We start from the raw sequence: 15,786 nt of genomic DNA, 5'->3' as shown, positions 1-15,786 counted from the left end.
AGATATGTTAGCACAGTTTGATTCTTCTTCCATGAGAGAACTTAGTCATTTCCCTGTTTGTCCAGCAGAGAGCAGCAAATCTCTTATATTTGGTCACTAGTAGGTGACAGCTGGCAGGGCAGCATTGTGTTTTGGCTGGGATGCCGAGGTCATCTCAGACAGTCCTAGGCCAAGTATTAATCTCTCTAACGTGTCTGTCTGCAATGAATCATGACCTGTGAACTCTTTAGCTTCTTAGTGTCAGACCAACTCAAAACACATTTATGATTGAATAGATTAAGTGGTGCTATATCAATCCTTATAGACGACATACTGATTATAAGGTCTTTAAGAATCAAAGAAAAACTGAGTCAATATCCTGTGTGTCTGATAGCTTGAACTCAATATGTTAAAGAACAAATGGTGGTTTTTAGTCATTTTATGCAGATTTAGCACCTTTAACAAAAACTGCTATTTTGTTGTTGTTATTATCCACTGCATTAATTGTACTTTATTGCATCTACATACTGTATATATTCATTCATTGTTTTTGCATTGTTTCAGTTATTGCATGTCTTAAGGCCTACTGGTTTGCAAATGATGTCACTTTAGTACTATAGTAAGATCAACCTTGATCTGTGTTACAAGTTATGTGAAATGTGATAGTTCCACTTGACTTGAAAAAAAAAACATTTTATAAGGTGAGTTTGTTTGCTGTGTCTTTTTTGTGTTTAATTATCTCTAATAGGATACTGCATTTCTCATCAAGAACATTGATTACTAATGATGCTCTGATCTGAGTAGGGTGTTTTTTAACCCATAGATGCTGGTAACAGCAGTCATGAGTCACGGGTGGGCCTGGCAAGCAGCATTGAGCGCCAGAAGGCGGCTGTGATTCCTCTGGCTGTGGTCTCCACCCTCACGTTCCTGGGTCTCATCGTTTTGATTGGCATTTTTATCTACTGGAGGTAAGTCCAATGGGTAACAGCATCTTATTTAATATAGAATTGTATATGTAATACAAATGTAAAAAACATTTCCTTTTTTAATTAACATATATGTAATTTTTTACATTTGTTTTATTATTTCTATATTGCATACACTTGCTGACCATTAAAAATAAATTAAATTACATACATTTTTTTTGACACAAATAAAGGCAGTTTATGTTACCCAAGCAAGGTTATTTTATTTTTTTTACATTTTTTTTACTGTGCATTTAACTGTTTTGGCATTGGTCATGCATAGTCGAACAGGATGCATGGAAAACAAAAATATACTTCCTCTGAGACAGCTGCTCATGATTTCCATCATATTGTTACTAATCCATAATCATAACAATAGTCGATAAGGGGGAGTGGTGTGGCCCCATGAGGAGCGTGTTGTCTGTCTGTGATGGGGGTCTAATCTTGGGCACAGACCCAATCTCACACCCACCGGGTGAGGTACCACCTCAAAAGGAAGTAAGATAAACAAACCATGATGTGGCGGTGGTCTCTCTCTCTCTCTCTGTGTGTGTGTGTGTGTGTGTGTGTGTGTGTGAAACCGCCCAGAATTCACACCAAAGCGGTAAAAATGGTCCTTCCACACCAGGATGGAAGTCTGAAATCCTGTTTACCATCAGATATTCCCAACCGTGAAATAAGCAACTTTGGCAATCCCATTAAGAAAATGTCTCAGAAGTGTAAACAGTTTAGTGGCACAAGATTGTACATTTCTCATTCCAACGTGCCTCTTGCCCCTTCAACATATTGCTCATGTTTGACTTTTTGTTGTTACACCGTGAAGATTGCGAGGAGATTAAATCGGTAATCTTGGAACCGGTGATTAAATCTCCGATACGCTGATCTGTTGTTTGTGGGCCTACAGGGAACACATGCTGCCAGGCTGGAGAAAGAACCTCCACGTGATTATGTTCAACACGACCAAGCCATGTTCATGTCTTGTTAGTGCAGCCGTGGGTGGTTCAATCTCAGCAGAACATGGGCATGTATGACTGCTTGTCCATCTGTAGCTACATGGTGCTCATTTAGAGAGCAGACAGATGCGCACTTAATGGGACGTCTTGAAACGTTAGCGTTAAATCTGTGTCGCTTTTCATTGTGGTCACTAATCCCTTCCAAGAAGTTACTGTTTTAGACAAAACAGTTAAGGAAGTTCTCTGGGTGATCCTGTTAAAACGTGTTGTGGATTAGATTGAATATGGTTTTTGAGTTTATTTTTTGAGCTTATAGTTCAATCTCAAGTGCATATGTGGATAAGACGACAACATACAGTGAGGGAACAAATAATTTGATCCCCTGCTGATTTTGTACGTTTGCCCACTGACAAAGAAATGATCAGTCTATAATTTTAATGGTAGGTTTATTTTATTTTAGCGAGAGACAGAATAACAAAAAAATCCAGAAAAATGCATTTTAAAAAAGTTATAAATTGATTTGCCATTTAATGAGTGAAATAAGTATTTGATCCCCTATCAATCAGCAAGATTTCTGCTCCCAGGTGTCTTTTATACAGGTAACAAACTGAGATTAGGAGCACTCTCTTAAAATCCTAATCTCTTTACCTGTATAAAAGACATCTGTCCACAGAAGCAATAAATCAACCAATCAGATTCCAAAAATAATTTGATCCCCTGCTGATTTTGTACGGTTGCCCACTGACAAAGAAATGATCAGTCTATAATTTTAATGGTAGGTTTATTTTATTTTAGCGAGAGACAGAATAACAAAAAAATCCAGAAAAATGCATTTTAAAAAAGTTATAAATTGATTTGCCATTTAATGAGTGAAATAAGTATTTGATCCCCTATCAATCAGCAAGATTTCTGCTCCCAGGTGTCTTTTATACAGGTAACAAACTGAGATTAGGAGCACTCTCTTAAAATCCTAATCTCTTTACCTGTATAAAAGACATCTGTCCACAGAAGCAATAAATCAACCAATCAGATTCCAAACTCTCCACCATGGCCAAGACCAAAGAGCTGTCCAAGTATGTCAGGGACAAGATTGTAGACCTCCACAAGGCTGGAATGGGCAACAAGACCATCGCCAAGCAGGTTGGTGAGAAGGTGACAACAGTTGGTGCGATTATTCGCAAATGGAAGAAATACAAAATAACTGTCAATCTCCCTTGGTCTGGGGCACCATGCAAGATCTCACCTCGTGGAGTTTCAATGATCATGAGAACGGTGAGGAATCAGCCCAGAACTACACGGGAGGATCTTGTCAATGATCTCAAGGCAGCTGGGACCACAGTCACCAAGAAAACAAATGGTACCACACAACGCCGTGAAGGTCTGAAATTCTGCAGCGCCCGCAAGGTCCCCCTGCTCAAGAAAGTACATGTACAGGCCCGTCTGAAGTTTGCCAATGAACATCTGAATGATTCAGAGGAGAACTGGGTGAAAGTGTTGTGGTCAGATGAGACCAAAATCGAGCTCTTTGGCATCAACTCAACTCGCCGTGTTTGGAGGAGGAGGAATGCTGCCTATGACCCCAAGAACACCATACCCACCGTCAAACATGGAGGTGGAAACATTAAGCTTTGGGGGTGTTTTTCTGCTACAGGGACAGGACAACTGTACCGCATCAAAGGGACGATGGACGGGGCCATGTACCTTCAAATCTTGGGTGAGAACCTCCTTCCCTCAGCCAGGGCATTGAAAATGGGTCGTGGATGGGTATTCCAGCATGACAATAACCCAAAACACACGGCCAAGGCAACAAACGAGTGGCTCAAGAAGAAGCACATTAAGGTCCTGAAGTGGCCTAGCCAGTCTCCAGACCTTAATCCCATAGAAAATCTGTGGAGGGAGCTGAAGGTTCGAGTTGCCAAACGTCAGCCTCGAAACCTTAATGACTTGGAGAGGATCTGCAAAGAGGAGTGGGACAAAATCCCTCCTGAGATGTGTGCAAACCTGGTGGCCAACTACAATTTGCCACCAAGTACTAAGTCATGTTTTGCGAAGGGGTCAAATACTTATTTCAGATTCATTAACATCAATCAGTGTCAGATTGTAGATTCTCACCATAACATTAAATTATTCACACTTCATTAGATCATGCACAAAAAAAATTCAAGCTTTAATTGGACACAAACGAGACAGTAAACCTAATTTATTAGTTCTTGTCATAAGCGCTACCTATGAAAAAGTGATGCATATGTTTCAGAAGTTTCTGTTTGAGAGCTGTGTTGCTTTTTGTGTCATGTCCAGGCTGAATGAAAGTTTATTTTAGTGTAATGAGTTTTGTGGCATGCTAGTTACGTTAAACACCTGCACTGATACAAACGATAGACTTTGAATGCATGTTCTGTTCAATCCATGACAGCAGGTCTTTGGATTCTGTCCATTTTAATTGATCATAGTTGATATTTGTCACTAAGTTCATTCATACAGCAGTGAAAAGGTTCCTGAAAATTTACTGGTATTCGTTTATTATTTTGACTTTGTTAAAAGTCAACAGAAACGCATGGAATCATTAACTGCATTAAACCAAAACCTCAGTTGAAAGTTCAACATATCTCAAGTCATCAGATAATTATATATTTGGGTATATTTCTACTTTTGCTTTTATAAAAATTTAAGAAAAAGATTATAAATATATTTAAGAAATAAAGCTTGCGTGGAAGCCTGTTTTTGCCTTGTAACTTTTCGTAATTTGAACTTTATTTCTTGTCATTGCGGCTTTATTTCTCACAGTTGTGGCTTCAATTAACAATTACAATTTTATGTTTCATAGTAATCTAAGAATTGCAATTATTTCTTGTGACTTCATATCCCACACTTGCAACTATATCTCACAATTGCAACTTTATGTCTGGTAATTGTTACTATATCTAAAAATTGTGACTTTATTGCTCACAATTTAGCAACTTTATTTAACAATTGCAGTTATTTCTTAGAATTGCGAATTTACAGCATATTTTAGAATTACAGCTTTATTAAACTTCATTTCTTCTACAGTAATTGCGACTACATCTCACAATTACATATTTTTTCACAATTGTGACTATTTCTTGTAATTGTGACTTTATTAGTGCTGTCAATCGAATAAAAAAATTAACTAATAACACATTTTCCTGAAATTATTCAAGATCAATCCCAGCTAATATCAAGTTTTTAAATATACTTTTATATTGCAATAATTTCATATTCAATACTCAAATTAATGTGCAAACAACATAGAAAGTATATTTTTTTTATATTTGTTGAATGGCATCTTTTTTTTATGACAGAAGGCCAGTATCAATAATACCAATACTGATTTCTCTAATTTAAGTGAACTTAAAACAATCTTCACATAAACCCATTATAATAAATGTCATATTTAACTGTGCCCTTCAGCGGAAATATAAAGAAATTGAAGTTATCAAATGCTAAATTCTAAATTAAATATAGATGAATCCTTAAAGCTATAAAAGTTATTTTTTCCTCTTTTTTTTTTTCTTTGTCCTTTGATTAATGGACATCACAGCAGCTAGTTATTAGGTTATTTTGGCTGTTATTTCTTTGAAACGTGAAACGAATGTGACACGGATCTGACACACATCATATTTTCTCAACTCTTTTTACCTTTTCTGACCCACTTCAGGTCTTAAAGTCTCTATTAATGAGCTGACGAGTTAAATCGGGTGTGTTAGATGAGTGAGGCAGTGCTGGGCTGCTCCAGGACAGTTTTGAAAACCAGTTCAGAGACATGTTCTAAAATGTGACTCATATAAAATATATTACATGCATGCACAGTTTTAAGGCAGCTTTAATCGCCTTTTTGGTAACTTCATGACTTAACTGACCACGACATTGCATGCACGTAGTTTATTTCACGCTTTGATATGAAAGGATACAGGCTATACAGCGCGCCGGCGCCTTTGTGCGTGCAATTGAAGATCATGCGCTGCGAGCACAGTACCGTTTCCACGCTCGCTTGACTTGCGCCTGGCGCTGAAGTGAAGTGAAGTGGAGCGTGCATCTGAAAAGTCTCCCGTTCTCAGTCGTTCTGCACTTCTCAAGAGAAAAAGTGACAGAAGCAGCAGTTGTGAGTGGGGTGGCCAACCCTAGCCCCGCCTCTGCGTTAATTGCGTTAAATATTTTTAACGCGTTAAACTGAAAAAATGAATCGCCTGCGTTAACTCGCTAATTTTGACACCACTAGAATTTATATCTCAAAATTCTGACTTTATTTTACAATTGCAGCTTTATCACAATTGTGACTTCATGTCTCACAGCTGTGACTAGTTCTCATAATTGCAACTTTGTTGCACAGTGTGACTTTATATTTCCCAATTGCAACTTAAGTTCATTTGAATTTTGACTTTATTTCTCATAATTGTGACTTTCACAATCTTACTCGATATCTCACAATGTGACGTAATTTCTTGCTTTACTGACCAATCAGCATCCTGAAACGTGTAGAGTAACACTTAAAATGAGCAGAATCCAACCCAGGCTGTCAGTGCTTTTGCTTTGTGTTGTTTTTCTGGTGCACAGTTTGTTACTGTATTTCATTGCTTTTTGCATTCTCACTCCCCCATTAGATATTGAAAGAGTATTTTGAGGTAAGCAACATCTCCCTTTAATTTGTTTGCTTTTGATAGCTTTAGCATGAATTTGTGACGCTCACTTGTTTGCACTTTGACTATGTCTTTAGTGTTGTCACTTTATGGCAGACTGTTGGAATAGTGGGTTGTGTTTTTTAGGAAGTTCAGACGTGCACCGTGGACCTCGGAACAACAACGGACTGTTCCAGCCATCCAGACAATAAGAACAAGAACCGATACGTCAACATTTTAGCCTGTGAGGACCACTGCCACAAATTAATACAAGCATTAGATGCACATTTCTGTGACTGATATAAAATGGTTACATCTTCAATTACATCCTTTAGATGACCACAGCAGAGTGCGACTCGCACCCCTAAATGACAAAGATGGGAGAAGTGGAGGGGACTATATAAATGCCAACTATGTGGATGTGAGAGACTTTAACTGAACTCAGAAACGTTGCCAGGCAAATCATGATGATTATATCATTATTTAATCAGTGAGGCATGAATACCTCAAAGGGTAACCATTTAACTAGCACAAGTGATAAAAAGCACTGCTGATTTGCTATTGATTCGATCATAGAAAGGTCAGGCATGGTGGCACTTTGAGTGTGAGAAAGTGTTTGGGGCCCCTATTGTAATATTGTGTCGCCTGAGATGTTCTTTCAATGTTTAAACTAAGAATACTTGTTCTTCCCTACTTCCTGTAGCTTTATTTGTTTCTTCTTTCTGTTTTACACAAGGGTTTTAACAAACAGAAAGCCTACATTGCAGCACAAGGGCCCTTAAAGTCCAGCACAGTGGATTTCTGGCGGATGGTGTGGGAGCAGAATGTGGGAGTGATTGTTATGATCACAAACATCATGGAGAAAGGAAGGGTGAGCCATTTTAGTGCAGGTTCTACCTAAATTAATTGATGTAATGCCTGACATTTTAAAAATAGTTCACCCAAAAAAGATTTCTCTTATCAGAAACATTTTCATATGGCTTCAGAAGACTTGAAATATAGCCCACAAGTCACATGGACAAGAATATATATGTGTATATATATATATATATATATGTATGTATATATATATATAATTTTTTTTCTTTTTTTTTTTTTTCTTTTGGAAATGCTAAATTGTACTGGTTTAGAAGAGGATGAGAATGTAAATGATGACATTTTTATTTTGGGGTGACAAGACAATAACAAATTTGGGTTCATTCAGCCTGAACACAACAATGTTTATCCATTTCTCAGAGGAAGTGTGACCAGTACTGGCCTCTGGAGAACCAGGAAGACTATGGATGTTTTTTGGTTACTGTTAAGAGCACAAAAGTCCTCGCGCACTACACCCAGAGAACCTTCACCATCAGAAATACCAGCATAAAGAAGGTATCAAGTAGGCATACACAATATATTGGAACAATAGTAGTTAAGGGCTGATAATAGAGTTTTTTTTTTTGGTGTTTATTTGTATTGTATTGGTCGATGTTGAATATTTAATTGTGAATGTTTTTCCTCTATTTTTACTACCTTTGCCATAATCTAAAACTCACTTAAAGTGAATATTTAAAATACACTCTAAAAATGTAATCTTTAGCAAATCTCAAAATTACTTTTAATTTTTAATACTGTACATATGATGTAATGCCTACATTCACTTTCGGCATTTTAAAATTGTAGATTAAATTTTAGTATTTATTTTTTCATTTATTTAGACACAATCATTTAGGTTTTTAATATTAGTAATATTAAATTGTTAATATTAATTGAATTAATTAAATGTTAAAATTTTAACTTTTTAACATGATTTTTAACTCTTTCTTTTTTAAAACAATTAAGGATTGCGTTAACATTTGCTTGTTTATAGATCACATGTGTACTTGATTTTGATGATATTTTTTTTAGGATTCTCAGAGAGGTCGTAGTAACGAGAGGACAGTAATACAGTACCACTACACACAGTGGCCAGACATGGGTGTACCTGAGTACGTCCTGCCAGTGCTTTCATTCGTCTACAAGTCCTCTAGAGCTCAAACAGACCACATGGGGCCAATGATTGTACACTGCAGGTGGGCTACAGGACTATCTTTAAACGTATAAAGTCATATTGTATAATTTACACTTCTGACGTGTGTTTGTGTTTGTGTGTGCTTAGTGCTGGAGTGGGCCGAACAGGGACCTACATAGTGTTGGACAGCATGTTAAAACAGATTAAAGGGCAGGGGACAGTCAACATTATGGGCTTCCTCAAACACATTCGTACACAACGGAACTATCTAGTTCAAACAGAGGTGAGTGAACAGCAATTCAAATCTCATGCTGGTGCACAGAACTTGCTCTATAAAGAAAAATTATACATTATTTTCTGTTTAATCAATCCTTAGTGTTGCTTAAAATATAATCTCAAAGTTGGACTCAAGTTTCCTTCTCAACATCAGTTGTTCTGGTACCCTTACAGGAGCAATACATCTTTACCCATGATGCTCTAGTAGAGGCCATTTTGAGTCAAGAGACAGAGGTGCCATCAAGCCATATTCATCAGTATGTTAACAACCTCCTAACCCCAGGGGCCTCATGTAAGACACAGCTGGAAAAGCAGTTTAAAGTAAGTGAGCTCTCAGTTCTTTAGTGATTTCTGAAGAGCACAGCTGGAAGTATTTGTATCAGCACAGTTGTAGTTGAATAATGTAACCTGATATACATGACAATGACCTTGTCATTGCAGTTGGTGTGCCAGTCGAATGCCAAACAGAATGATTACAGCAGTGCCCTGAATGACTGCAACAGAACAAAGAACAGGAGCTGCTCTCTGATTCCTGGTGTTTATTGTTATTTTTCATTATCTGTTCATTATTTTATGTTAGATGGTTAGATGAGACTGATGTTGGACAGACGGACGGACGGACGGATAGATAGATAGATAGATAGACAGACAAGACTGATGTTGGACAGACAGACAGACAGACAGATAGATAGATAGATAGATGACAGACAGATAGATGGATATCAGTGTCTATGACAGATATAGTCTGTTATTTAGATAGCAAGACTGATGGACAGACAGATAGATAGATTGATAAAGACGGACGGACAGACAGATAGATAGATAGATAGATAGATAGATAGATAGATAGATAGATAGATATCTGTGTCTATGACAGATATAGTCTGTAATTTCTTTAGATAGACAAGACTAATGTTGGACGGATAGATGGATAGATAGACAAGACTGATGTTGGACGAACGGATGGACAGATAGACAAGACTGATGTTGGACGAACGGATGGACCGATGGATAGATAGACAAGACTGATGTTGGACGGACAGACAGATGGATAGATAGATAGATAGATAGATAGATAGATAGATAGATAGATAGACAAGACTGATGTTGGACCGACGGACGGATGGATAGATAGATAGATAGACAAGACTGATGTTGGATGAACGGATGGACAGATGGATAGATAGATAGATAGACAAGACTGATGTTGGACGGACGGACGGACAGATGGATAGATAGATGGATAGAAAAGACTGATGTTGGACGGACAGACAGATAGATAGACAAATAGACTGATGGATAGAGGAATGGATGGATGGACAGATATTCAGTCCTCTCATGTGATTGTTGTGTGTTTTGCAGTGGAGAAATCCAGAGTGTGTTTGTCCACATCAGCAGGAGAGACGTCTGACTACATCAATGCCTCATATGTCATGGTGAGACATTCAAAGTTTCTCCGGTCAATCCTCTATTTATAACCTTATTTAGATTGATATTAAGACTCATTCATGCATTCATATCAGGGCTATCGGCAGAGCAAAGAGTTCATCATTACCCAGAATCCTTTGCCCAGCACAGTGAAGGACTTGTGGAGGATGGTGTGGGATCACAACGCCCAGGTTATTGTTTCATTGTCGGACATGAGTAGCACGGTCAGTACAGCTTTTAACTGCTTTATAACGTCAGGCCTATTTCCTACATTTCCCGTCGATCTTCCAGTGCTGAATGAAACCGATTGTACTTTCATTAATCTCTCATTCACTCTTTCATTTCTTTATTCCATTCCCAGACAGAAGACAGCGAGCCAATCATATTCTGGCCTGTGAGAGATCAGCCAATCAGCTACGAGACGTTCTCTGTATCGTTACGAGGGGAGACCCACGTGTGCCTGTCCAATGAAGACATGTTGATAGTGCAGGATTACATTCTAGAGGCCACACAGGTAACATCATATCTGCTGCAAAGCCAATCAGATTCAACAGCTAACATTAGCAACATTAAGAGGATCAGAGATTTTACCCATAATGCACTGAAAGGAAGGTATCATACTAAAGCTGAGATAATCGATTCACAGAGCTGTAAATGAGTGATTTCTTTGCGTCAGTTCTCCAGAATCATTCAAAAACACGAACACAGGCATCTGTTTTGAAGATTGCAGCTGGTGCCTGCCGTACAATTGTGGAAAATATTAGGAGGAGCAAATGGCTGCTGACGAAAGTCTGTTAAAATTCACATCTGGTACTTTTCACACGCTTGGCATTAAACCATCTGTATCTGCTGAAGCATATTGATCATAAACACACACACACTTAAAAAAAAGTTAACTTTTTTTCATCAAAGCAGATTTGGTTAAATTTAGCATTACATCACTTGCTCACCAATGAATCCTCTGCAGTGAATGGGTGCCGTCAGAATGAGAGTCCAAACAGCTGATAAAAAAATTACAGTAATCCACACCACTCCAGTCCATCAATTAATGTCATGTGAAGCGAAAAGCTGCTTGTTTGTAATAAACAAATCCAACAAGTTGTTTTAACTTTAAAAAGTCACTTCAAAATACCAGTCCATAATCCATATTAACGCTTCCTCCAGTGAAAAAGTCCATCCACTGTTCTGCTCTCACATCAAAATCCACCGACATATTTGTTTAGACTGTTTTGGCTTGTAAACAGTGCATGATCTGTACGTATTTCTCTCCTGATTCAGACGAGACGACTTTTCACTGGAGAAAGTGGTGATACGGACTTGTATTTTACCTGGAAGCAACGGTTTGTAGTTAAAAACATCTTAATGATGGATTTGTTTATTATAACCTCTTTTCTCTCTTTTTTTCAGGATGATTTTGTTTTAGAAGTGAAGCATTACCGGGCTCCACGCTGGCCAAACCCAGACAGTCCCATCAGTAATGTCTTTGAGCTGATCAACATCGTCCAAAAAGAGTCCGGCTCCAAAGATGGACCCATGGTCGTACATGACGAGTGAGTTGCATCTTGGCCCTGAAGGAGATGCACACTGCGTCTTGGAAAAGACATGTCATGTCTGTTCCAGAAACTAGTGAGCTGCCTCACTGTCTGCTGTCTGCAGTGGTGGATACAGTACTTGAAAGACACACTTAAGTAAAAGCACAGCTATCTTACCAGAGAATGACTCTGGAAGACGTCACCATTTAGAATATTACTTGAGTAAAAGTTTTAAAGTATGTGAGATTTATTGTATTTAAGTAGGAAAAGTAGTTTTTAATTTTAAACTTCTTTGATGCCTAATAATGCCGTGTAGGTGGGCGGCTCGCTAGGGTTAAGAACTGAACATGCTTTATCATGGATTTGTTTAATAATCTCTACATCTTGATGATTTCTGAAGGCGTGAGTTGTGCTGTATCTGCAGGCGTGGTGGTGTGACGGCTGGAACGTTCTGTGCGCTGTTCACTCTACTGCAGCAGCTTGAAGCCGAGAGTGTGCTGAACGTCTACATGCTGGCCAAGATGATCAACCTCATGAGGCCTGGAGTCTTCTCTGACATTGTGAGGGTTCATCTGCATGCTTTCATTCAAGACAACTTGTTTTTTTCCACTTGTAATTACACAATCAAACACACTCCTAAATACATCAATTATGATATTTACACTATATAAATCTTCAACTATAAAAGAGCTCATACATAAATACATACTATATTTAATGCTTACTAATATAAAAATGCATTAAATTGCAACTATTTTTTGACATATAAAATATAAAATAAATATGACATTTTAAATGATATAATATATATTGTGTATATATATATATATATATAAATTGTAATTTGTATAAAATATGATAAATGATAATACATGTATCAAATATAAATATTTATATTTTTGCGTTACTTTATAGGCCAAACTATATATAAATAAATATATATATGTATATGGGTCAAAGACATTAAGATGTCCACATCAAAAGAAATTTACAAAAGTGATTTTATGTCCATAGAAAGCATATTAAATGTAAGTAAAGTGTTTACTTTTAAGGTTTCAAATAAGTTTTTGGAGAATAAAATGTCAAAATTTGGTTGAAATAATGTTACATTGTCATTGTGTAACACAATATTGATGTACAAATTCAAACAACATGCTTATTCTGACGTGTACATTAAAATATATAAAAGAATAAGGGAGCATATTAAATTTGTGTTTTAAATGAATAAAAAATTCTTAGGATAATGGCAACTTTTAAAAATGTAAAATTACAACTAATTAGTATTTGGGGTGAAATTAATTAGTCTTTTAATGTCATAAATTGATTTTTTGTTGCAAATATGCCTAACAAGATTGTTACACTGAATTACATTTTAGTGGGTCTCTTCTGTAAATCAGGGGAAAATGTATGATATTTATTTTTTGCTCAGAAAAACAAAATTGCAATTAAATTAAACAGTTTTTTAAATTTTTTTTTTGGGGGGGGGGGGACAACAACAATTTAAATCTATATTATTGGGTTATTTTAAAGATATATATATATATTTTGTTAAAAATTATGTAGGTGATTTAAAAAATTTTTTAGTATGTGCTTTTTTATATTTTATGATATTTATTTTTGTAACTTCAGGATTTTCCATGTGTCTGTAGACTATTGGCATTTAGACATTTGAAAAGAAATTAAGTGTTTTTTTCCATCTATCTGGAGTTGGCAGCCGTTCTGATGAGGAAAAGTCAGTCATTAATAATTCTGCCCTGAGGTGGAATTAACTCAAATCCACAAGGGAAAATTTTATATTTTGAGCGGGATGCGGTGGTCAAACTACCAACATGTTCTTGTTTTTTTTTTATTTTGTCATTTTTTTTGGTCGGATAGGATCAGTATCAGTTCCTCTACAAAGCCATCCTGAGTTTGGTCAGCACCCAAGAAGACGAGCGAGCGTTTCAGTCTTCAGACAACAACAGCACGGTCCCAGGAGGCGTCTCGAGTGCGGCCGAGAGTCTGGAATCTTTGGTGTAACCATAGTGACGAGCCGGCACAGGAAAAAGACTTGTTTTTCTATCAAAGAATGCTCTTGTTTCCCCCCAGTCCATCTCTGGACTGATAGCGCTCTGCTGGATGCAGCGCTGTCATTAACTGTGTGCCTTTGTACACTCCATGTTTTTATTCATTGTTTCTCTCTTAAATCGCCACCTTGTGCTAATGTCTTACGTACTAATGTCTTCTCATAGAGTCATATTTATTTGCTTAAAAGCTTGTTTAAAAGGGAAAACACCATTTTTATTTTAATAAGACTGTTTTTTATTAGTCTATTTTTTAAAGTAGAATTTCAGCCACAGTTTTTTCATTCAAATATACAAAGAAAGTGGCAAAATCAGTCATGGATAAAGGGCAGGAAATAATATTCTAATGTGTAAATAATATTACAGCAACCACGTCGATGGACCAAATTTCTATTTATGTCTAGAATTTTATATTTGAGGCACTAGTGCTTTACAAGACATGGCTGCGTTTGAATAATTTAGTCACATTTGAAATGATGTTTTAATATTTCTGATGCCTCTCTGTTTTGTTATTGACGTAAGATGATGCATTACATACTGACACTGTTTAGCTGTACAAGATGTTTTTGTCTGTTCGTAGGATTAAACCAAACAAGAAAGCACGCGAGGAGACTGGTCTGTTTATGCTGGGATATTTCATGTGCTTAGACTTTATAATTCTTGTTTTTTGACAATATATTTAAAAGGAATAGTTTGTTTAATAATGTTAATACACCACAAAAATATTTTCCACATTACCCCTAATCTCTTTTTTAAAAGGAAAAAAAATAAATCAGCAAGGCACTTACAAAAAAAAAGAATGAGGTCAATTTGCAAATGTTAAAATTGTCACCGTTTCAGTAATGTAGACACAAAGCAAACAATATGCATACTAGCAAGCTTCATGTTAAAATCGCTCTCTGACCTTTTCTGTGTATTTAATATTTTTGTAAAAACTGATCTTTTTTTTTTCAGGATCCTTTCATGAATAAAAAGTTTAAAAGAACAGCATTTATTTGAAATTGAAATGTCTTTACTGTCATTTTTGATCAATTTAATGCATTCATGCTGAATAAAAGTATTAATTTCTTTAAAATTCTGACCCTTAACCCTCAACTAATATATTTATTTAAATATAAGATTATATATATATAATTATAGTTTTTAAATCTGACACCCTCTATAGAGAGCAAGATTACATTATATAATTTTTATAATGTACATTAAATAATAAAAATGTGTTATATACAATGTGCATAATATAAAATAAAAAATTATTTTATTGATACAAAAAAGATTACTTACGTAAATTAAAAATTAATGTCAGGGCATTATAAAATAAATAAAAACAAACATAAGCTACGAATTTCTGCATTTAAACTTTCATTTTAGGTTCCTCACTGTATTTTTAAAAACAAGGGATGAGTCAAAATGTGATATTGAACTCTGGTTTTCATCTGCCCTCAGGACAGACTTGTGTTGATTACAGTCTCCAGACAGCAGCCGCTTGGCTCGTGTCAGCTGTTAATTCTGAACTTGCTTTTCTTGTTACCTCGGCATCCTGATTGCCAAACCACCAAAACCAAGACCAACCAACAGTCCTTCAGTTCTCCATGTTGTCCAGGAGGTCAGTAAAAGAGAACAAAGACAGGTTTCCTTAAGGACGTTCACCAAATAGGGTTGTTTTTCAGTTAACTTCTGCTTCAGCCCTACTCAAATTCATCTTGGCTTAAGCCATCGAGACGGTACTTCTGGCAACGATCAGATCACTCCTTAAGCCACTGCATCTTCAGGAACCGATTATTATAAGTCCACGGCTTAAGGGTTTGGTGACGAAGATGACAGCTACATGAGTTATGGAATAATCCCTTTGAAGAATCGCTTGTAATTATTCCTCAATTCTAATCCAGTCTTAAGAACAAAAGGTAATTTACACAAAAATATGGGTCAAATGGCCAGACATGGTCTTGAGGGGCTACTGGTAGCT

General features: G+C 36.5%; 1 protein-coding gene across 1 annotated transcript in view; it reads left to right on the top strand.

Moving 5' to 3' along the window:
• The window catches only part of LOC107575789 (receptor-type tyrosine-protein phosphatase zeta-like), a 76,278-nt gene extending 61,718 nt beyond the window's left edge, over window positions 1-14,560 (top strand). The window contains exons 16-33 of the mRNA XM_016262120.1: window positions 803-947; window positions 2,980-3,275; window positions 3,372-3,661; window positions 6,517-6,537; window positions 6,679-6,775; window positions 6,867-6,952; window positions 7,268-7,402; window positions 7,768-7,902; window positions 8,419-8,582; window positions 8,669-8,804; window positions 8,972-9,118; window positions 9,239-9,332; window positions 10,160-10,233; window positions 10,321-10,449; window positions 10,587-10,739; window positions 11,633-11,775; window positions 12,182-12,317; window positions 13,633-14,560. Of these exons, the coding sequence (XP_016117606.1) occupies window positions 803-947; window positions 2,980-3,275; window positions 3,372-3,661; window positions 6,517-6,537; window positions 6,679-6,775; window positions 6,867-6,952; window positions 7,268-7,402; window positions 7,768-7,902; window positions 8,419-8,582; window positions 8,669-8,804; window positions 8,972-9,118; window positions 9,239-9,332; window positions 10,160-10,233; window positions 10,321-10,449; window positions 10,587-10,739; window positions 11,633-11,775; window positions 12,182-12,317; window positions 13,633-13,776 (2,525 nt within the window). The 3' untranslated portion in view covers window positions 13,777-14,560. The remainder of the gene's footprint in view (window positions 1-802; window positions 948-2,979; window positions 3,276-3,371; window positions 3,662-6,516; window positions 6,538-6,678; window positions 6,776-6,866; window positions 6,953-7,267; window positions 7,403-7,767; window positions 7,903-8,418; window positions 8,583-8,668; window positions 8,805-8,971; window positions 9,119-9,238; window positions 9,333-10,159; window positions 10,234-10,320; window positions 10,450-10,586; window positions 10,740-11,632; window positions 11,776-12,181; window positions 12,318-13,632) is intronic.
• The last annotated feature ends 1,226 nt before the right edge of the window (window positions 14,561-15,786 follow it).

This window comes from Sinocyclocheilus grahami, unplaced genomic scaffold (genome assembly GCF_001515645.1).
Source record: "Sinocyclocheilus grahami isolate Dianchi unplaced genomic scaffold, SAMN03320097.WGS_v1.1 scaffold31.1, whole genome shotgun sequence".
Lineage (NCBI taxonomy): Eukaryota > Metazoa > Chordata > Actinopteri > Cypriniformes > Cyprinidae > Sinocyclocheilus > Sinocyclocheilus grahami.
This window is presented reverse-complemented; position numbering and strand designations above follow the sequence as displayed.